At 53.2% G+C, this 23,588-nt stretch overlaps 1 protein-coding gene across 11 annotated transcripts in view; it reads right to left on the bottom strand.

Annotated features, from left to right (window-relative positions):
* Nucleotides 1–23,588, bottom strand: part of MEF2D (myocyte enhancer factor 2D) — a 109,618-nt gene that overhangs the window by 51,966 nt on the left and 34,064 nt on the right. For 8 of the 11 annotated variants that reach the window (XM_063176220.1, XM_063176218.1, XM_063176221.1 and 5 more), the window contains one exon: nt 3,868–4,170. In XM_063176220.1, coding sequence (XP_063032290.1) covers nt 3,868–3,921 — 54 coding nt within the window. In that variant the 5' untranslated portion in view covers nt 3,922–4,170. Of the gene's footprint in view, nt 1–3,867; nt 4,171–22,847; nt 22,906–23,259; nt 23,307–23,431; nt 23,573–23,588 lie in introns of those variants that run through there. The other 3 variants (XM_063176214.1, XM_063176212.1, XM_063176217.1) reach the window with 3 other exon arrangements.

Here is a 23,588-nt window from a genome sequence, read left to right as displayed (position 1 = left end):
GCTGCTGGAATTCACAGAATCACACACAGTGCTCTGGGTTGGAAAGGATCTAAAAGCTCATCTTGTCCCACCCCAGGTTCTTCCACTATGCCAGGCTGCTCCAAGCCCTGTCCAGCCTGGCCTTGGACACTTCCAGGGATGGGGCAACCACAGCTCCTCTGTGCCAGGGCCTCCCCACCCTCACAGGAAACAATTTTCTCCTGATATCCAACTTAAATCTCCTTCTTTGCAGTTCAAAACCATCCTCCTTTTGTCCTGTCACTCCAGCTCCTTCTCCAAAGTCCCGCTCCAGCTTTCCAGAGCCATTTTAGATCTCCATGGAGCCTTCTCCAGGCTGAACAGCCCCAGCTTGGCCAGAGAGCATCTCCATGGCCTCCTCTGGACCCACCCCAGCACCTCCAGGAGCCCAAGGAGCCACCAGGACATGCCAAGGAGCCACCAGGATATGCCAAGGAACCACCAGGACATGACAAGAAGACACCAGAATATGCCAAGGAGACACCAGACATGCCAAGGAGCCACCAGGATGTGACAAGGAGACACCAGCACGTGCCAAGGAGCCACCCAGCATGCCAAGGAGCCACCAGGCACACCAAGGAGTCACCAGGACATCTAAGGAGCCACCCAGCATAGCAAGGAGCCACCAGGACATGCCAAGGAGCCACCAGGATATGCCAAGGAACCACCAGGATGTGACAAGGAGACACCAGGGCATGCCACGGAGCCACCAGGACATTCCAAGGAGCTATCAGGGCATGGCAAGGAGCCACCAGGACATGCCAAGGAGCCACCAGAATATGCCAAGGAGACACCAGAACATGCCAAGGAGTCATCCAGGAATGCCAAGGAGCCACACCAGCATGCCAAGGAGCAACCAGGACATGCCAAGGAGCCACCAGGACATCTAAGGAGCCACCAGGACATGCCAAGGAGACACCAGAACATGCCAAGGAGTCACCCAAGAATGCCAAGGAGCCACACCAGCATGCCAAGGAGCCACCAGGACCTCAAGGAGACACCAGGACATTCCAAGGAGCTACCAGGGCATGCCAAGGAGACACCAGACATGCCAAGGAGCCACCCAGGACATGCCAAGGAGCCACCAGGACGTGCCAAGGAGCCACCAGAACATGCCAAGGAGGCACGAGAACATGCCAAGGAGCCACCAGAATATGCCAAGGAGACACCAGAACATGCCAAGGAGCCACCAGGACGTGCCAAGGAGCCACCAGACATGCCAAGGAGCCACCCAGCATGCCAAGGAGCCACCAGGATGTGCCAAGGAACCACCAGGACGTGACAAGGAGACACCAGACATGCCAAGGAGCCACCCAGGACGTGCCAAGGTGCCACCCAGCACGCCTGCAGCACTCCTTTATCATGCAATGTCCCATCTTCCTGCATGTCCTTTCCTCCCAAAGAAAGGGAGCAGTGAAAATTGATGGCGGAGCTGTGCTGGTGACCAATTCAGCTGCTGCTCTGCTGCCACCCCATTTGACCAGGCTGGCTGCTGAGAGCAAAGCAGGATGTGCTGCACTGGGCTGGGGAGTGACGCTCCCGTGCTGGGTTTTGGAAGAACCAGCCCAGCCAGGGAAAAGCAGTGTCCCCCGGCCCAGGGAGCTGGGATTTGGGGACATCAGAGAGGCGATGTTGTGGTGTGCTGTAATGTCCCATTTTGGCCTTCCAGGTCATTCCCCCAGGTGTGCCTGTACCTCTCTCCCTTCCCCCTTGCCCCCATGCTGAGTGAGTCCTGTCAATCAGGCTGAACATTCCAGCAAGGCCTCGTGTGCTTGGTCAAGTTCAAAGGATGCCCCTATGCCCAGAGGTCATTGGCCTGTCTGGGTGTCATCTTCCCCTGAGACCCTGCCCCTCTCACCTGGTTGGTGGCTCACCTGTACCTCCCCTCCCCCTGTCCCTGAGCTTAAAAAGGTGATCAGACCATGCGGCAAAGATTCTGTTGGAGCAGTTGCTCACGTTCAGACCTCTGTAACCATGGAATAAACCTCTGGACATTAAACCCTCCAGCAGAATCCTCTCCCTTTTCTCTTCACCATTGCCTGAAGCCATTCCTCCTGAGGTAAACGGGGTTCCTAACAAGCCTGGACTTGTTCAGTGCCCAGCTGCAATCTCCAGCAAGCCAAGGTATCTCTGGGGTGACACACCGCAGTTGCTGCCTTTGGCCCAGCAGCGAGGGTCAGACTGGCCCAGGCACAATCTAACTGGGAATACTGGGAGCCTTATTCCAATATGGCACTAAACTGGTAATATTGGGAGCCTTATTCCAATACCCTCCCCCTGTCCCTGAGCTTAAAAGGTGATCAGACCATGCAGCCGATGTTCTGTTGGAGCAGGTCCTCACGTTCAGACCTCTGTAACCATGGAATAAACCTCTGGATTTAAACCCTGCAGCAGAATCCTCTCCTTTTTCTCTTCACCATCGCCTGAAGCCATTCCTCCTGAGGTAAACGGGGTTCCTAACAAGCCTGGACTTGTTCAGTGCCCAGCTGCAACCACCAGCAAGCCAAGGTATCTCTGGGGTGATACACCGCAGTTGCTGCCTTTGGCCCAGCAGCGAGGGTCAGACTGGCCCAGGCACAATCCAACTGGGAATATTGGGAGCCTTTTTCCAATATGGCACTAAAGCCATCACACCCAGCCATGCAGAGCAGCTCCTGCTGCCAAATCCCACCCAGGGCTGTGAGACCTCAGCCCTCAGGAACATCCCATCGCTCAGCTGCTGCCTCCTTCCTTCCCCCGAGGTCTATCCAGCCATTCCCCTCCAGCATTTCCAATTATTTTCCATTTGTCTGAACAAGGTTTCAGTCACTGCAGATCCCTCACTCCCCTCTGCACCCCATAAAATACACTCCAGATCCTCCAACAACCCCTGAGGCTCTGTTTCCTCCTCAGGATGGATATAAACAGCCCCAGGAGCAACTGGGACATCAGCAGAAATATTTGATGCTCACCCCAGCCCCCACCATCAAGTTATAATGAGGAAAATCTGCCATTTCCCATTGTTTTGCTGAGGAGCAATAAAGTGGTTCATCCAATTCTGTTCTCTGACACTCTTTAAGGATTAGGAATACATCCACATGGTTTTTTTTACTGGTTTTTTTTCTGTTTTTCTAGAGTGAAAGTGGCAGGAAAGAAGTGTGGCAGCTCATGCTGGAGACTAAAGGCAGCTTGGATCTGCTGGAGCACAGAAAGCAAAGCCTGGAAGTCCTGTGGTAATGGGAAATGCATGGACAGAACCATCCCAGAGCAAACCTGAGCTGGCAAAGTGCTGCTGCTCCAGCACTCCAGTTTGAGGAACATGGAAATTTGGGAATAATCTGCTGGTTTTTGTTTTCCCTCTGAGATACATGAATGCATTCCTGCACACATGCACATGCGTGTCTTGGGCTTGGCTTCAAAAGAGCCCAAGGAAAAAAGCCCTGGAGTCATTTAAGTCTACAATTGAGGAGGGAAAAAAAAAAAGGGGGAATAATTTGAGTTGTTTGCGTTCAGCAAAATGGATACTTGTTGTGGCTGTTTTTTATTGGAAAAACCACATGGAAAATGTCAACTGAAATATATTTTCTGCAAGACAAAAATAAATTAAAAAAAAAAAAAAAAAGGGAGGGGGGGACTAACTAAGTGGAGAAGATACTTTCTTCTGGAAAAGCACTTAGATGGAAACAGCTCCAGGAGCTGCAAGGATAGGAGCAATGCCTGGATCTGCCTGGATCCGGCCTAAATCTCTGCTTATTTTATGGCATGGGAGAAGCACAGCTCTGGTGGCTCAGAGTGGGATGGAAATGGGAAATTTTGGAGCCCCCAAGGGCAGCAGGGTGAGGAGAAGGAGCAGGGACACGCAGCACTGACCTGCCGGTTGCGCTCGTCCGTGATCCGCTGGATCTGGATCTTTTTCCTCCCCATCTTCTCGGCAAATCCTCAGCACAGCCGGGACCACTGGGGCTCAGGGAGGGGAGCAGCAACCCCACTTTAGGATGCTTGCATCCAAGAGCCTGGGGGGCTTTGCTCTCAGGCAGAAAACAAACCCAAAAAAAAAAAAAAAAGCCAAAACAAAAAAAAAAAATATTTTGGCGCGGCTCCGTGCTCAGTTCATGGTACCGTCCTGCACAGCCTGATCCAGCGGGGATGAGACGTCAGCAGCTGCTCAGAAACCTGCACAGGGACGGAGACAGGAGTGAGATTCTGATCCCAAACCCCATCCAGCACCCCCTCAGCACCCAAATCCCACCCTCTGCTTCTTTGTCCCCACCCAGCTCAGGGATTTATTTCTCCAAAGAAACCCAGGGATGGAGGCCAGCAACACACAGGACACACGATGCTGGGTGAGGAGGAGGAGGAGGTGGCAGCAGTGAGCCCCTGAATCCCTGCTCCTCTGTGACACTCCAGACTTTTTTTTCTTTTTCTTTTTTTTTTTTTTTTCTCTTAATAAAGTCATAAGCAGTCGAGTGGCTGGTGATTAGCTGGGGCAATTTAAATCCGTCTCCAGTTTCTGCACTAATCTCCAATTTGGAATTTTCAAATGTCTTTATTTGATTGCTTGAAAGGAACCTTATAACCAGGCACAGAAACCTCATTTTTATAGGGGAAGGAGGACTCTGAAGGCAGCTGAGACAGCCTGGCCTTCACTGGGCTCAGCCACAGGGTGTTTCCATGCATCTGGGGGGTGTCCTGTGCCCAAAACTCTCCCCAAAGGGACAAATTCTGCAGCTCTCAGGAGCTCCCATGTTAATCTGCATCGCCCAGCACCAGTCTGGGCACCTCTGGCACAGCCCCCCCAGCCCATCTCATGCCATTTCCCAGCACTGCAGAGAGGGGACAAAGAGAGGAACTTCAGTTCATTTTCCACAGGTATGTCTTTCTCCCTGCTCTCTCTGAGCAGCTGGATAACAGCAGTGATAACACTGCATTTAAGGCAAGGTGCCCCGTGCCAAGAGCCAGGCAAAGGGGAAAGCCAGTCCCAAAATAGCTTCCTATCTGCCTCAGCTTGGCAGTCCCCAGGCTTGTCACAAAAAGCATTGAAAAACCCAAAAGCTTTTTCTCCCGAATTCAAAGCAGCAGCCACAGCCAACCTGACCAAGCTGCTCCTGCTCCTCTCCCACCCCAGAGCACCCCCAGACCCAGCTGAAGACCTTGGCCCATCCTTGACCTCCTCACCAGACCATGCTCCAACAAAAAACCCAAATGTCTCGCTCCCACACTCGGTTTTGGGGTTCACTGAGTCATGTGAGTCACTTCATCTTTTTCTCTGCTTTTTTTTGGGGGGTCAAGTTATTCATTGTGAGTAACTTTATTATTGGTTATTCATCAATTTATTGGTTATTCATCAATTTATTGGTTATTCATCAACCATGTTCTGCACTGGTTTCAGTGCAGGAGAACAGGGAGTTTAAAAAAAGACTGGATGTGGCACTTGGTGCCATGATCTAGTTGAGGTGTTAGAACATGGGTTGGACTCGATGATCTTAAAGGTCTCTTCCAACCTAGAATTTCTGTGATTCTGTGATTCTGTCAGTCTTTTCCCCATCCTGACATCCACAATTTGCCCTCCAGGGAGGACGAGGTATGAGGAGGCCAGGGAGAAGATCAGAGGGACAAAGGGCAGCAAAACCTGGGTTTTTTTACCCATAAATCCCATCAGTAAGACTCTGCGCAAGGACAGATCTTACAGGGATGGCATTTAATTCCTGAGTCATTATTTACCAAAATAGGTGCATGTTCCTTTCCCAGCAACAAACAGGAGCAACCACCCAGCTGTGAGGAGCACATGGGGAACACTGGGCCAGTGCCACAGGCATCCTTTGGCTGCTGCTCCCCATCCCACCGTGGGAAGGCCCAAAAATACAGGTCCCAGAGCATCACCAGTTTTGGGGTATCACCAGCTCTGGAGCATCACCAGTTTCAGAGCATCACCAGCTCCAGAGCATCACCAGTTCTGGGGCATCACCAGATCCAGAGCATCACTAGTTCTGGGTTCTGGAGCATCACCAGTTTCAGAGCATCACCAGCTCCAGAGCATCACCAGTTCTGGGGTATCATCAGTTCTGGAGCATCACCAGTTTCAGAGCATCAACAATTCTGGGGCATCACCAGTTCTGGGTTCTGGAGCATCACCAGTTCTGGGGCATCACCAGTTCTAGGGCATCACCAGTTCTGGGCATCACCAGTTCTGGGTTCTGGAGCATCACCAGTTCTGGGGTATCACCAGTTCTGGGCATCACCATTTCCAGAGGATCACCAGTTTTGGGGCATCACCAGTTCTGGAGCATCACCAGTTCTGGGTATCAACAGTTCTGGGCATCACCAGTTTTGGGGTATCACCAATTTTGGGGTATCACCAATTTTGGGGTATCACCAGTTCCAGAGCATCACCAGTTTTGGGGCATCACCAGTTCTGGGTATCACCAGTTCTGGGCATCACCAGTTTTGGGGCATCACCAGTTCTGGGGTATCACCAGTTCTGGGTATCACCAGTTCTGGGTATCACCAATTCTGGGGCATCACCAGCTCCAGAGCATCACCAGTTCTGGGGCATCACCAGTTCTGGGCATCACCAGTTCTGGGTTCTGGGCATCACCAGTTTTGGGGCATCACCAGTTTTGGGGTATCAACAGTTCTGGGCATCACCAGTTTTGGGGCATCACCAGTTCTGGGCATCACCAGTTTTGGGGCATCACCAATTCTGGGGCATCCCCAGTTCTGGGGCATCCCCAGTTCCAGAGCATCACTGCTCCAGCTCACACCATGTGAGTATCCTTCAAAGGTCAGTGATCCAGCAAGAGCCAAAAGGAAAATGAGGATTTCTATGTCATCCACCTGCAGTGTATTTCCCTCACTGTGAACCCACAGCCCAAAGGCTCAGAACCAAGGCGAGGATTTTGCACACACAAAGAAATTTTGGAAGAGGAGGAACTTTTTGTTGGGTTTGCTTTGCTGCTTTTCCCTTCAGAGTCGCCACTTCTCTAAACTGGCTGAAAAATCTTCACCTTCAGCATCTTCAAAACCACAAAGTAGCAACAGCTCCTCAAGCAGACACAGGGCAAGATGCTAATTCTTTCCGTGTGCTGCAGCTCTTGGACAGAGAAATGCTCTGAAAGACAGCAGATTTACTGTCCAAACCAGAGAGGAACTCTCCAGAAGCAACAATAAACACTGCAGAACAACAGGCAGTAAATTTTCAACTGAGTGAAACATATTTTAACACAATTTCGTTGTGGGACTTGTTCACAGGATGCTATGGCAGCCAAGAGCTGCACAGTGCTCAAAGGGATGGGATGTTTGTAGGGATGAGGAGAAAACCCCAGAGCTGCTCATCCCTGCCCTCAGCCCCACACCAGCTGCTGTTTCTTGCATGGGATTCCGACCACATTGCTCTCCCCAGCCCACAAACACACCCCAAGTGTTTCAAACCAAATCCCCTTTTTTTTCAGCCACCAAACCAGGTTCCTCCTGCTGCTCTGAGCCCTGACTCTGCATCCTCAGCACCTTGGCTGGATGGGGACCATGGTCCCAGCAGCCTCAGGCTTTGCTCGTGCTGCTGGATAAAGTTTTCCACAGGAAAAAAGGTGACTCAACAGGTTTTTGGCTCATCATCATGGGGAGAGAAAAGGAACTCTTGACCCCTGTGCCCTGCATGAGAAGCAAAACACCCCATGGGGAGGGCAGCCCTTGGTTGGGGTGAGGAGGAGGATGGAAAGGAGCACAGAATGTTTGCTGCCCTCCAAATGCACCTGACAAAGGGGGTTTCAAACCCCTCCCTTTTCTCTTCATGGAATTGGGGTTTTGGGGTGAGTTTATCTGGTTTTAGGTTGGGTTTTTTCCCCCCACCTTATTTTTAAACCCAGGTATTTTCACGTTTCCTGCCCAGGTGGCTCTTTCAGAAAGTCCAACCAACTGGTCTGAGTTTCTGAACAGCAGCTGGAAGAAGAGCAAGAAACCTGGAGAGCACCCTCATCTCTGCTGGCACTGCTGCTGGGGCTCAGCCCCAAGCCAGGAGGATCCCCTGGGGCTCCCTTTCCTTCACCACCACATTGCTCTGGCTCCCTGACTGCCCACCCTGAGGCACCAAGATCAGCCAGGACCCTCCTCTGTGATCAGGTGGGATTTAAGCACCTGAACCAGCACCAAGTTCAGCCAGGACCCTCCTCTGTGATCAGGTGGGATTTAAGCACCTGAACCAGCACCAAGTTCAGCCAGGACCCTCCTCTGTGATCAGGTGGGATTTAAGCACCTGAACCAGCACCAAGTTCAGCCAGGACCCTTCTTTGTGATCAGGTGGGATTTAAGCACCTGAACCAGGACCAAGATCATCCACCCTCCTCTGTGATCAGGTGGGATTTAAGCCCCTGAACCCTGCACAGACGAGCACCCAGAGTGTCAGGGTCTCTGCTGCTCAGAGTGACCCCGAGAAAAGTTCCAAAGTCTCTTTTCCCAGCCTGGTGCTTGAAGAAGGAGTCAGGGCTCTTCATTTCTCGGTCTCAAGGTTGTTTATTTTATCTTTGCTATAAAAAATTTTCTCCTGCCCTGCCAAGGTCCCTCCAGCAGGACAGTTCCAGGCACTCTGCCTGCCCCTGGGGCAGTGTTATGTCTTTGTACTAAAAACTACCTGTACAATATTTACAATTACTTTCCAATACCTGTCACCTGTGTTAGACAGTGAGCTTCCACTCTAAACCAATCTAAAAGTGCCACCATCACAGCAGAAGATGGAGGCCAAGAAGAAGAAGGAGAAAGGCTGGACATGCCCAGTTCTCTCCATCTTGCCCCCTGAACCCCCATTCTAAAAACCCCAAAATCTGCTTTTTCACCCTGTGATAACTTCACTGTTATTGTACTTAATTTGTCATGGCTTGCAGATCTTCATCTAAGGTTGCCAATTTGCTCCATGGGTCATGATGAAACCCACAGGGGCATTTTGGGCTCTGTGCCAGGGTCCCTGTGCCCCCTGGCAGGATCTGGGCTGCTCAGGACAGACAGAGGGATGCCCTGGGTGCTGACACCACAGCACAGGACTGCCACAAGGAGCTGAGCTCCTAAATAACCTCTCACTTCTGGGGTCTGAAATGATTTTATATACAATAACCCCACTCATTAAACCACCTCCTCTGACAGCAGCTTCTTCCTTTCTCCTGAGCCTCCTTTTCCAAGGAAACCATCCCAGCTCCCACACCCTGCCAAGGAGGGCCCAAGGGCATGGAAAAGGAGCTGGAAAAAGCCACCCTGACCCTGTTGCAGTGGCAGGAATCTCAGGCAGGCTCAGGGAACTGAGCATGAGGAGCTCTGGGCTGGAGGAGCTCCCCCCTCCCCGCTCTCAGCTCGCACAAGTGTGACTATCACGGCAATTAGCACACATGCCAATTAACTCCGAGCAGGTGCTGGTTAACTCTGTGCTGAGTAATTCATCCCCGGCTCGCAGTAAATTGCTCCAAATTGGAGAGACAGGCGAGAGAGCAGAGTTAGCATTTTGCAAATGGGGGGGAAGAAAGAAAGGAAGGAAAAGCGCGGAGGAATCTCAGCTGGGAGATGTTTTTACAAAACAAGGGATCTGGGGGGGCTGAATCCCCAGCTCATGAGCTGAGGACACAGAGGAGCTGAGATCTCTTTCAAGTCTTTATTTCTGGATGATTTTTTTAAACTTCTGATGTGTTTCACCTACTTCGAAGTGGTTTCACCTTTGCTTCGCACAAGCAGCAGGGGCTCTGCGCTGCTCTGCCACTTTTCCAGCCCCACGTTTCTCTGGGCACAAGCAGGGGACACTGAGAGCCTCAAATCCACTTTCTACAGCCATTTGCTATTTTTAATATACTTTTATTGCATCCCTTTTTTAGTTGCTCCTTGCTAAAGTTAGCTGCACACACCTCCCCTTCTCCAAGAGCAAAAAGGAATTCTGCTGCCCTTCCCTAACACCCCCCTTGCAGTGCTGTGTGCTCTCACAGCACAATGTCAGCTGAAAGAAACCAAACCTTGGCCATGCAGCTGCAGAGGCAAGATCAAAAAGATTAATCTGAAAGCTTTAGGAAGATAAATAAAGGCAAATAAACGCATCCTTTCCAAAAAAAAAAAATGTTATTTTCCTTTGGAGCTCTTTGCTTTTTCCCAGCATGTGGCACCGTGCTCCTCGATGCAGGAACACACAGCAGAGCCAGTGACATGAGGGAGGGCAAAATTGGGATGGGTTGGCAGCAGTCCAAGGGATGTTTTCCTGATCTCCATCCCCAAAACAGGTCCAGGGCAACGAGGACATCCCTGGCTGCAAGGAAACCTGCAAAAGGAGCTTCAAAGGACATCTGAAGGTTGGGAAAAGGAGAAAAATCCCGCCCTGTGAACACACAGCTCATCTTATGGAGGCACACAAAGTCCCAGTTTGGAAGGAGAAATGCAGGTGACAGGCAGGGCAGATCACAGCCCAAGGCAGCAGCTGCTCCCCCAGGCACCCAATGCTCTCACTGAGGGACCAACCCACCTTTCACCCAAAATCTGCAGAAAACACATCCCCAAAATGTGTTTTTCCTTAACAGGATCCATCAATTCAAGGTCTGGCTGGGAGTAAAGGGAGGCTCCTCTCTGCCACAGGAACTGAATTCACGGACCCAAGCCCCAAACACGCTTTGAGGGGTGTCAGGTTTATCCACAGACAGAAATGACAGCAATAAACTGTCCCAGTCTTGCAGCTCCTCTGTGGGAAAAAGGTCATGGCAAGGGAGCCCCAGCACGCAGCCAGGTGGGGTACAAGGTGGTGCAGAGCTGTAGAATGGTCAGATTCTTAAAGCTCACCTCCTCCCACCTCTCTGTCACCCACTCACAGGGACACATTTCTTCCCATCTAACCCTGTCCTTGCCCCATCACTCCAGGTCCTTGTCCCAGGTTCCTCTCCAGCCCTCCTGGAGCCCCTTTCCACAATGGAAGGAGCCCCAAGGTGTCCCCAGACCCCCCAGCTGCCCCAGCCTGGCTGCAGAGCAGAGGGGATCCAGCCCTCAGAGCATCTCCATGGTCTGTTCTGGACTCACCCCAGGACATTTGTGCTCTTCCTCCTGAGCTGGAGGCAGCACTGCAGGGCTGGCTCACCAGAGAGGGGCAGAGGGGCACAACCCTGGCCCCTCACGTGCTGTGGGATCTGCTGGGCACATCAGTGGCACTGCCAGCACTGCCAGCTGGGCCATGTCCATCTCCTTGTCCACGCCAAGTCATCCTGTGTGTCCACTGAGGCAGGAGAGCCCAGGTGAGGAATGCAAACCGAGCTGGCCAGCAGTGGGAGTGGATTACACCACACTGAGCCCCTCATTGTCCCTGCTGGGAGGGGGACAGGGCAGGGGACGAGGAAGAAATGATGTTTGGAGGTGGCAGTGGTGCTTTGGGGATGGCAGTGATGCCCCTGAGGTGGCAATGATGTTTTGGGGGTGGCAGTGGTGCTTTGGAGGTGGCAGCAGTGTTTTGGAGGTGGCAGTGGTGCCCCTGAGGTGGCAGTGATAGTTTGGAGGTGGCAATGATGCTTTGGGGGTGGCAGTGGTGCCCCTGAGGTGGCAGTGATAGTTTGGAGGTGGCAATGATGCTTTGGAGGTAGCAGTGATGCCCCTGAGGTGGCAGTGATAGTTTGGAGGTGGCAATGATGCTTTGGGGGTGGCAGTGATGCACCTGAGGTGGCAGTTGTGTTTTGGGGGTGGCAGTGATGCTTTGGAAGTGGCACTGATGCTTTAGAGGTGGCAGTGGTACTTTGGAGGTGGCAGTGATGCTCCTGAGGTGGCAGTGATGCTTTGGGGGTGGCAGTGGTGCTGTGGAGGTGGCAATGATGGTTTGGAGGTGGCAGTGATGCCCCTGAGGTGGCAGTGATGCTTTGGAGGTGGCAGTGGTGCTGTGGAGGGTGCAGTGATGCTTTGGAGGTGGCAATGATGCACCTGAGGTGGCAGTGATGCCCCAGAGATGGCAGTGATGTTTTGGAGGTGGCAGTGGTGCTCTGGGGATGGCAGTGATGCCCCTGAGGTGGCAATGATGCACCTGAGGTGGCAGTGACACTTTGGAGGTGGCAGTGGTGCTCTGGGGGTGGCAGTGATACCCCTGAGGTGGCAGTGGTGCTCCTGAGGTGGCAATGACACTCCTGAGGTGGCAGTGGTGCTCTGGGGGTGGCAGTGATGCCCCCCAGAGATGGCAGTGGTGCTCTGGGTGTGGCAATGACACTCCTGAGGTGGCAGTGGTGCCCCTGAGGTGGCAGTGGTGCCCCTGAGGTGGCAGTGGTGCTCTGGGGGTGGCAATGACACTCCTGAGGTGGCAGTGGTGCTCTGGGGGTGGCAGGAGCAGCTGCTGCATCTCTCCTGCCACAGAGCTGCCGTTTTTCACCAGAAGCAGCTGCATGGGGAGGTGAGGTGGCCTCAGGCCCCAGCAGCCCCCAGCCCAGCTGAGAGCCCCCACCTGCTGCCAACAGCCCCAAAAGCAGCTGCAAATAAAGAGCAGCCGCTGCAGAAGTCTCTGAGCCTCACCTTGAGGACACCAAGTCCTGCCAAAGAGCAAAGTCACCTCCCCACCCATGGCCAGGGCTGGATCCCATCCCTTCAGGACATGGATTTAGCTCAAGTCACCTCTTGAACCCGCCTGTTTAACTGCAGCTCTTGCCTTCCTGTTTCCTCTCTTGCTGCCTCTTGTGAGCTAATTGTTGTTTTTTTAACATATCCTCCATGCTGACACCAAGGACTTTTAGTTTCCTTCTGTGTGGTTTGTGGATCAGCAGGACTGACTTCCTTCTCCTTTGCAAAGCCCCTTCCCTAAAACCCCCACGGGCAGAGCTCGTGTTAACGCTGCTCTTCCCCTCTGGCAAAGCCCCTGGCACGGTGCTGCTCTGCTGTGCCAGGGCAATGTGGCACCCAGCAGGGATGCAGCACCCTGGCACGGCAGCAAGGGAGGTGCCAGCGAGTCCCCAGCACCCTGAGGGACTCCAGCCCAGCCAGCCTTGCATTGTTTAGCACCTCTTTATCTCCAAACCGAGATAAAAACCGCACAAACGCGCTCGAGTCTCCTCCAAAGCTTCTATTCTGGTTTCAGGATGATGCTATCTGGGTTCCTGTGTCGAACCTCCAGATGCAGGCAGGGGGAGGGGGAGAGGAAGGCGCCCGAAACGTGGCTCCAGAGCAAAGCTGCTGCTCAGAAACTGCAGCTGCCTGACCCTGCCCGGGGCCAAACCCCACTGGGCACGCAGGTGCCAGCCCAGGGCTGAGCTGCCAACGCTGCTGCACCCATGGCAGGGCTCAGATTCCCTGGGATGGGCAGCCAAAGCAGCTGCAGGTAGCTCAGGGGAGCAGCAGTGAGGCTGGATGCAGCCAGGCCCCCAAGGAATTGGGAAGACACACACACACACATCTATTCCTGACCCAGATTCAGCATTCTCTGAAGAAAAGCAGATGCCAAGCGTGCAACCAGCTCTGCTGAGCTGTAACAAAACCCCACATGGTGCCAAGGCTGGCACAGGCTGAGGCAAAGCACGGCCCTGGCACTGGAGAAGTGGGGTTTGCTGAGCAAGGGGGGTTAAAGAGAGGATTTGGGGGAAATTATTAAACTGGGGGTGATCTTCTCTTCCCCCACATTGGGTGTGCCAGTGTGGAGTCAGAAAATATCAGCACAGGGTGACAGTGCCAACATCAGCACAGGGTGACAGTCCCAACAACAGCACAGGGTGACAGTGCCAACAACAGCACAGGGTGACAGTCACAATATCAGCACAGGGTGACAGTCCCAACATCAGCACAAGGGTGACAGTCCAAACATCAGCACAAGGGTGACAGTCATAACATCAGCACAGGGTGACAGTGCCAACATCAGCACAGGGTGACAGTCATAACATCAGCACAGGGTGACAGTCCCAATATCAGCACAGGGTGACAGTCCCAAAATCAGCAGCACAGGGTGACAGTCCAAACATCAGCACAAGGGTGACAGTCCCAACACCAGCACAGGGTGACAGTCCCAACATCAGCACAGGGTGACAGTGCCAATATCAGCACAAGGGTGACAGTCCCAACATCAGCACAGGGTGACAGTCCCAACATCAGCACAGGGTGACAGTCCCAACATCAGCACAAGGGTGACAGTCCCAACATCAGCACAGGGTGACAGTGCCAACATCAGCACAAGGGTGACAGTCATAACATCAGCACAGGGTGACAGTGCCAAACATCAGCACAGGGTGACAGTCCCAACATCAGCACAAGGTGACAGTCCCAACATCAGCAGCACAGGGTGACAGTCCCAACACCAGCACAGGGTGACAGTCCCAACATCATCAGCACAAGGACTGTAAGAATCCCAAAACAACAACTAAATAAACTATTTAGTGCAATACAACAAAGGATGGCAGTCCCAACATCAGCACAGGGTGACAGTCCCAACACCAGCACAGGGTGACAGTCACAATAACATCAGCACAGGGATGTCAGTCCAAACACCAGCACAGGGTGACAGTCACAATATCATCAGCACAGGGTGACAGTCAAAACGTCAGCACAGGGTGACAGTCCCAACACCAGCACAAGGGTGACAGTCCCAACATCAGCACAGGGTGACAGTCCCAATGTCAGCACAGGGTGACAGTCCCAATATCAGCACAGGGATGTCAGTCCCAACACCAGCACAAGAACTGGAGGCAGCCCCCAAAGCAGGAACACTGGTGCCCTACAGCCCACATCACAGTTTCATCCCACACCACAGGCAGCCAGGCATGCCAGCACATCCACAGCACATCCCAGACTGGTGACATGCTCTGCACAGGCAGGGTGACAGCCAGGGACCTTCTCTGCACTGCCAGCACAGCCAAAGACAGCAGAGGCTGCAGGGGACACAGGGAAAGGAGGCTGGGCAGGAGCTGCACTGGCAAAGCCACAGCCCTGCCTGGTGCTGTCCAAAAGCCAACCAGGGAGTCCCCACCCAAGGTAAGGATCCAGTTTCAGGAGGGAAAAGCCTGTGGGACCAGGACAAGCAGGGACTTGCAGCCCCTCACACCACGTGGCTTCCCAGAGAGGCAGCTGATCCCCTCTCCTGGAGATGCTACAGGGTCACTGCTGGGCTTGGAGTTAAACAGCAGGGCTTGGACAATCCCCTGCTAAAGGACCTTCAGAGCACCCTGAGAACAGCAACCAAAGGCTGATGCAGCTGCCAGATTAAGCCTCATGACCTTGAGCAGTGACCTTGGTGGTGGCATCCTTGCAGCAGAGGTCACCCAGCACCCTGAGCCTGCCTGTGGTGTCATCAGGCGTGCAGATCCAGGCTGGGAACCCTGCACGCCCTGAGGGCACCCCAGTATGCACTGAGGGTACCACCTTCCCCAGTGGTACCAACTGCATGCACAGGGCAGCCCTGTGCCATCCCTATCCATCCTCAGCTCCTTCTATCCTCACTCCCAGCCACCCTCATCCCCATTCACCCTCATCCCCATTCACCCTCATCCCCATTTACCCTCCATCCCCATTTACCCTCCATCCCCATTCACCCTCATCCTCATTTACCCTCATCCCCATTTACCCTCATCCCCATTCACCCTCATCCCCATTTACCCTCCATCCCCATTTACCCTCCATCCCCATTCACCCTCATCCCCATTTTCCCTCATCCCCATTCTCCCTCATCCCCATTTACCCTCCATCCCCATTCACCCTCATCCCCATTCACCCTCCATTTACCCTCATCCCCATTTACCCTCCATCCCCATTTACCCTCCATCCCATTTACCCTCCATCCCCATTTACCCCCATCCCCATTTACCCTCCATCCCCATTCACCCTCATCCCCATTTTCCCTCCATCCCCATTTACCCCCATCCCCATTCACCCTCATCCCCATTTTCCCTCATCCCCATTCTCCCTCATCCCCATTTACCCTCCATCCCCATTCACCCTCATCCTCATTTACCCTCATCCCCATTTACCCTCCATTTACCCTCCATCCCCATTTACCCTCCATCCCCATTTACCCTCCATCCCCATTTTCCCTCATCCCCATTCACCCTCCATTTACCCTCATCCCCATTTACCCTCCATCCCCATTTACCCTCATCCCCATTTTCCCTCATCCCCATTTACCCTCCATCCCCAACCACTCCTGTTGGGGAAGATGGAACAGGAAAGATTTATAAATGTGATTGTCTGCCAAAAGATTTTGAGAATATAGAAACTATAAGTGAGATTGAAATGAAAGCAAGCTTTGAGATCCCTCAGTTACTGAACAACTGGAAAACAATGGTGTGGTCACTGAAGGTGATCCCCTTTTGATGGAACAACACCCTCTGCTTGCAGACAGCTCCAAGGGTCAGAGCAGACCCTACAGCTTGGCAGAAGGGGCCCAAAGAGGAGTTTTTAGGGTTTAAAATGTAACACAGTGTGGTAATGTAGTGATTCTTATAGGCTGTATGTAAATGCTATAGGATTTGTATATTGTACTAGACTGGTTAGTGAGAATTACAATATTCAGCACAGAAGAAGATTTATTGTATTGTAACAGGAACCTCGCTCTCTTACCCCTTTAACTCTCTTACCCCTTTTTACTCTCTTACCTTTTTTACTCCCTTATTCTCTCACCCTCTCTCCCCCTCTCTTCTCTCGGGCCTGCTCTGAGCTGTGGCTGCAGCTCCCAGCAGGGCCCTGCACCCAGGCCCTTTGCAATAAACCCCAAATTCCAGCAGGGCCCTGCACCCAGGCCCTGTGCAATAAACCCCAAATCCCAGCAGGGCCCTGCACCCAGGCCCTTTGCAATAAACCCCAAATTCCACGCCCTGGCTGCAGAGATCTCTCGTCTCCATCCATCCCGACCGTCCTACTCCTCCACACTCCCATCCCAATCCACTTCACACCCAGGGAGAAGCAGCCAGACCCCCAAATCTGCTCCCCTTCCCCCATATTCTCCATCTCTCACCATCTCCAGAGGCAGAGACTGGGGGGAATTTTTCCCTCTGCACTGAAGTAGGGTTTTCTAAATGATGGCAAGCAAGAGCCCATTATCCAGCTCTTGTTGCCCACCCCCACGGCTCCCTGCAGGGCATGAAATAACCACCTGCCAGCTCCCCAGAGCCCCTGAGCCGTGGCAATGAGATCTCAGCTTCCCCTGTCACTATTGTCAGGGCAAAATTTAGATACCTGGTAATGAGGAGGTTTAATATGACAGATGAGAGGTTGACTCATTATAAAAAAAAAAAAAAAAAAGAGCGAGAAGGAGAGGGAGCTGAATTCAGGGTTGGATGCTGCTCTGTGTAAATCAGGAGCTGAATTCAGGGTTGGATGCTGCACTGGGTAAATCAGGAGCTGAATTCAAGGTTGGATGCTGCACTGGGTAAAACAGGAGCTGAATTCAGGGTTGGATGCTGCACTGGGTAAAACAGGAGCTGAATTCAGGGTTGGATGCTGCACTCAGTAAATCAGGAGCTGAATTCAAGGTTGGATGCTGCACTGGGTAAAACAGGAGCTGAATTCAGGGTTGGATGCTGCACTCAGTAAATCAGGAGCTGAATTCAGGGTTGGATGCTGCTCTGTGTAAATCAGGAGCTGAATTCGGGGTTGGATGCTGCACTCAGTAAATCAGGAGCTGAATTCAGGGTTGGATGCTGCACTGGGTAAATCAGGAGCTGAATTCAGGGTTGGATGCTGCACTGGGTAAATCAGGAGCTGAATTTGGGGTTGGATGCTGCACTCAGTAAATCAGGAGCTGAATTCAGGGTTGGATGCTGCACTGGGTAAATCAGGAGCTGAATTCAGGGTTGGATGCTGCACTGGGTAAATCAGGAGCTGAATTCAGGGTTGGATGTTGCACTGGGTAAATCAGGAGCTGAATTCAGGGTTGGATGCTGCACTGGGTAAATCAGGAGCTGAATTCAGGGTTGGATGCTGCACTGGGTAAATCAGGAGCTGAATTCAGGACTGGATTCTGCACTCAGTAAATCAGGAGCTGAATTCAGGACTGGATTCTGCTCTGTGTAAATCAGGAGCTGAATTCAGGACTGGATTCTGCTCTGTGTAAATCAGGAGCTGAATTCAGGGTTGGATGCTGCACTGGGTAAATCAGGAGCTGAATTTGGGGTTGGATGCTGCACTGGGTAAATCAGGAGCTGAATTCAAGTTTGGATGCTGCACTCAGTAAATCAGGAGCTGAATTCAGGGTTGGATGCTGCACTCAGTAAATCAGGAGCTGAATTCAGGGTTGGATGCTGCACTCAGTAAATCAGGAGCTGAATTCAGGGTTGGATTCTGCACTCAGTAAATCAGGAGCTGAATTCGGGGTTGGATTCTGCACTCAGTAAATCAGGAGCTGAATTCAGGGTTGGATGCTGCACTCAGTAAATCAGGAGCTGAATTCAGGATTGGATGCTGCACTGGGTAAATCAGGAGCTGAATTCAGGACTGGATTCTGCACTCAGTAAATCAGGAGCTGAATTCAGGACTGGATTCTGCTCTGTGTAAATCAGGAGCTGAATTCAGGACTGGATTCTGCTCTGTGTAAATCAGGAGCTGAATTCAGGGTTGGATGCTGCACTCAGTAAATCAGGAGCTGAATTCAGGGTTGGATGCTGCACTCAGTAAATCAGGAGCTGAATTCAGGGTTGGATTCTGCACTGGGTAAATCAGGAGCTGAATTTGGGGTTGGATGCTGCACTGGGTAAATCAGGAGCTGAATTCAGGGTTGGATGCTGCACTCAGTAAATCAGGAGCTGAATTCAGGGTTGGATGCTGCACTCAGTAAATCAGGAGCTGAATTCGGGGTTGGATGCTGCACTGGGTAAATCAGGAGGCTGTCACAGCTCAGCCTTTACTGGTGGGGTGCAGGAGGGGCTCTGCACCCCAAACCAGTCCCACTCTGGGCCCTCTCACTGGTGCTGGAAAGGGGCTCACAGGCAGGAAAGGGGAGCCATGCAGGGGCTGGACATGGCTGCAGTTTTTGGGGCCATGCAGTTCTGCTTCCCCCTTACTCTGGGGTGTGGGGAGAGCCCAGGAGAAGCTGAAATGTTTCACTCTGAGGGTTTTCCTCTCTCCATGAACCCCAGCAGCACCCCAACTTTGCCTCCACCCTCCTTGGCACCCGTCCTGAGGGTGCACCCATGCCCAGTGCAGCCTCACCATGGGTCACATCACCTCCGTGGTCACCAAGGACATTGGGGATTTGTCACCAAAAGGGGACAATCACTGCCTCCAGCTCCAGCACAGGGACCCACTGGGGCTCCCAGGGGCAGCTCAGCAGCATCAGGGCAAAGCAAATCCCTCCCAGCTGGGTATTTGGGGGCTCTCCATGAAGGGATTTCCTCCAGCAGCACAGGGGACAAAATCTCTCTCCTCCTGGCGGGTTCTCCCCAGGGGAAATCCCATCAGCCCCAACTGCTGCTCCAGGCCATCCAGAGAGCGATGGAAACCCTCAACAGCCCCACAGGGCACAGCTGGCAGTGGAACTGTCCCAGAGGAACTCTGCTCTTCCCTCCTGTGTCACTGGGATGGGGACGGGGGAATGTCCTCAGCGCCAGCCTGGCACATCCTCCTGCTCCTTGCCCAAGGGCACTGTGGCACAAACCATGAAATCCTAGAATGGTTTGGGTTGGGAGGAAACTTAAAACTCATCCCAACCTCTACCCCAGGCTGCTCCAAGCCCTATCCAACCTGGCCTTGGACACTTCCAGGGATGCATGGGCAGCCACAGCTTCTCTGGGCACCTGTGCCAGGGTGTCAGCACCATCACAGGGAAGAATTTCCTCTCAATACCCCATCTCTGTTCCCATGCTGGCAGAGGGAAGCCATTCCCCTTTGTCCTGTCATTCCAGGCTCTCATCCCTCCCCACCCAGGTCCAAAGCCCCTCTCCAGCTCTCCTGAAGCCCCTTCAGGTGCTACAAGGGGCTCCAAGGTCTCCCTGGAGCCTTCCAACAGCTCCAGCTCCCTCAGCCTCATCTCCAGCTCTCTCATCTCCATCCCCAGCCCAGACAAATGTTCAGCAACTCTGTGCCCCATCCCCAGCTCTCCTGAAGCCCCTTCAGGTGCTGGAAGGGGCTCTAAGGTCTCCCTGGAGCGTTTCCAACAGCTCCAGCTCTCCCAGCTCATCTCCATCCCCAGCCCAGACACATTTTCAACCACTCTGTGCCCCATCCCCACCCAGAGCACCCCAGAGCAGCTCTGCAGACCCTCCAAAGCCCAGGGTGGGCTCAGCCTGGGAGCCAGGGCTGCCTGGAGGCCCAAGGTCCCCAGTGCCACCCCAGAACTCAGCCCCGGAGCACAACTCCCAAAGGCTCAGCCCCTTCCCAAAGGCCACCAAGATCTTTCAAACCAACCTCCCACAACCATTTCTTTGTTGGATTTGCACCCCCAAGCACCGGTGAGTAGCAGCCATGGTGCCCAAAGGCTGCTGATTTGATTTAATTTGCATAAACTGCTGATTGCATCCACACCCAAGGCAACCAGCACTTGTGGCAGGCCCCAGTGCAGAGGCAGATGTTGCTCCTGCATTGTCCCAAATCAGGGTTTGCACATCTGGAGCTCCTGGGGAGGAAGCACCAGGTTCCCCAGGGGCTGCAGGGTCCAGAATTCATTTGGGGTGCAGAGGAGCTGGTGAAATCAGGAGCCCCCAATGCTGGGAAGGTGATGGTGGTCACCAGAAGGACAAGGAGCAAAAAATCTTAATTTGTCCCTGATATGGCAATGCTAATTACTGTGAGGGTGATGCCATAGCAGAGCTCACTAGAAGGAGATTTGGATTGAAAAAATCTGGCCAACAGCAAGAGGAGCAGGCAGGAGCACACTCCTGCCTCCATCCCCGTGCTCACACTGCACCATCACAGCTCCAAGCTGCCCCTGGCACTTCCAGCCTGGAAACAAAGCCACAAAAATTGTCATCCTGGCCATCTGCCTGTCTCAGAGGTGACATGCCCACCCATCTCTGCACATTCCCCAAACCCATGTCGGTCCAGAGCCCCAGACTCTGCTCAGAGCCACACTACACCAGACACTGTTATTCCATTTAATAAATGAAACAAACCTCACATTGGGGCTGTAAAAGCACCAAAACCAGAGATCAAGGCCCTGGGAATGGGAACCTCTCTGAGGAGGAGCCACCAAAGCCCACCAGGAGGCACAGACCATGGTGTGGCTGCCACTGAGCCCCAAGCCACCTCACTCTGAGCAATCAGGAGGAACTGGGACAAGATGCCACATGGCAAAGACTGGTTTAACTTCCTCTTCTCCTGTGCTGCCTTGAAAACACAGTGCCTGCAACCCAGCCCATAAATCAACCAGCCACCAGCAGCACTCTGCCATCCAGAGCCCAACAGGGCACCACTGGAGCATCCCAGGGTGACACAAACTCCAGGTCCCTCATCCCCCAGGATGCCCCCTGTGCCACAAAGGCTCTGCCATCAGCTGTGCCCCTGAGCCAGAGGGGTGAGAACCCAGCCCCAGCTCACCAGGCAGCTCAAATCCACCAGGACAGCTGGCTCTCAGCTGTTGCTGCTCACTCACAGCACACACATTCCTGTGTGTGTCCCAGGCACACAAATCCTGTCCTGCTGCTCCCCCAGCACAGCAGCAAGGCCATCATGAGCTCTGCTGACCCCACAGCAGCCCCTACAGACCTGGGTGATGGCTCCCACTGAGACAGATCCATCCAGAGCCCATCCCAGCACACAGGAACAGCATCCTGCCCCAAAAGGGGATTTTTTAAGGCCAAATTCTGGGTTTCAGCAAGGGGGATTTAGGTCCTCAACCAGCAGAGCCCTTCTCTTCCAAAGAGGGATGATGATTGTGGCCAGCCCTGGGCGTGTAGATGTTGCCCACAAGGCCATCCCAGCAGAGCATGGAGGTGACACTCAGGAGAGCAGTGGGAAATGCCAACATTTGGCACCTTCCACAAGCACCATCACATCCTGGTGTGGCACACTCCAAAATCTGCGCTGCAGAATCACTGGCACATGGCCATGGCTCAGGCAAAGGGCTTGTCATGGTTCCCAGCCATGTTATCACGGCAGAAAAGCCATTGGGATGCTCCTGAAGAACACAGGAGATGGACAGGGCAGGTACTGTGAGTGCAGGAATGCCATGGGTAAACACCAGCCACAATCCCTCTTGGAAAAGGGAAATATTTGGGACGAAAATCAAATACCACAGTTTTTTGTCAAAGGTGGGATGAGAAAAGGTAAGGCACGAATTTGTAGAAAGAAATGACAATATTTAAATCAGTATTTTTGCTGAAGGATGGGGATGTAAAAATGTATCATTGAAGAGTTGCCCAAAAGAGGAGGAGGAGGAGGAAAGGGCTCTGCAGCTGTTGTTACCTCGGGACCCTGCAGTGCTTCCCAAACAAAGCAGACCACCCTGTGACACAAGGCAAGCAGAGGGGAGAACCCACCTCACCCAGCAATGGTAAAGGGCAGGGTTTAACCCAAAGCACAGCCAAACTTTATCCTCCAGGCCCATCCATGAGCATCAGAGCTAGAGCAGCACACGCCTGGGAAGGGAAACACTTCTCCCTCCTCCCTCCCTCCCTCCCTCTTGGGAGGGAAACACTAAAAGCACTTCTGAAAGATCCCCTTCCTACAGGTTCTGCACCTTCATTTTCACAGACACGGATATGAACATTATCAGCATTATTAACAGTTATCGCAAAGCAGCAACGGCATAAAAAACCCTGAAAGAATCAAAAGGAAAAAGATTTTTCTAGGACGAGTCAAGCTCAGCCCTGGTCCCAGCCCCACCACATCCATCCCCACCACATCCAAGCCAGCCAGGCTGGGCTCTGGAGCAAAACAAACATTCAGGGAACAGTCAGGGGAGGAGAAGGAGCTGGACAGAGAGCCCCAGTGTGACACCTGGCCTGACACCGTGCTGGTACCTGGCTCACCTCCGATGTGCCCGCAGCTCCAGCCCTGGCCGAGAGGAGCCAGCAGCAAGCAGGAAGGTGTTAAAGTCCCCAGGAGGACTTTAACTGAGGAACCACAATAAATAACCTCTGAGTAAACACAGCGGCTGCTCCCCATTCGCCTTCCTGTTTGCTTTCGCAGATCCGGGCTGCGACGTCCACTTCCAGCTGCTGGCCCCGGCCCGTCCCGGCGGAGCTCCCGGCGGAGCCCCGGCACCGGACCGGCCCTGGACGGGGGCACGGCCTTCCCAAAGGGATTTATCCCCCGGGACACGCACTGATCCTGCCCCTGAGCCCGTTCCTGCTGCCTCTTCCTTCCTGGTTGATGTTTGTTTTGATTCCTCAAAGAGGAAACCCCAGCTCACCCAGTCCCCCATCAGGGAGCCATGCTCACCTCTGTGCCTCAGTTTCCCCATCGCTCCCCTCCCTGCTCAGCCAGCCCTGGAAAAAACAACAAAAAAAAAACAACCAAAAAAAAAAAAAAGCAACGGGTCCTGATTCCTGCTTTAAGGGCACTTCTGTGCTTTAGCACGAACACAAAGGAGAGGGAAAAAACAACAACTCACAGCGAGAATTTGTGTCAGGAGCAACAAGGGGGTCCGGCGCAAGCCCTCCCCTGGCAGGGCAGCGCCGAGCGCGGAGGCTGACAATAGATAAGGGGCTAAATTCGGCGCTGGGCTCCGGCCCCGGGCTCTGTAAGGCGATCGGGGTGGGGGAGAGAGT

Source organism: Melospiza melodia, chromosome 25 (genome assembly GCF_035770615.1).
Source record: "Melospiza melodia melodia isolate bMelMel2 chromosome 25, bMelMel2.pri, whole genome shotgun sequence".
NCBI lineage: Eukaryota > Metazoa > Chordata > Aves > Passeriformes > Passerellidae > Melospiza > Melospiza melodia.
This window is presented reverse-complemented; position numbering and strand designations above follow the sequence as displayed.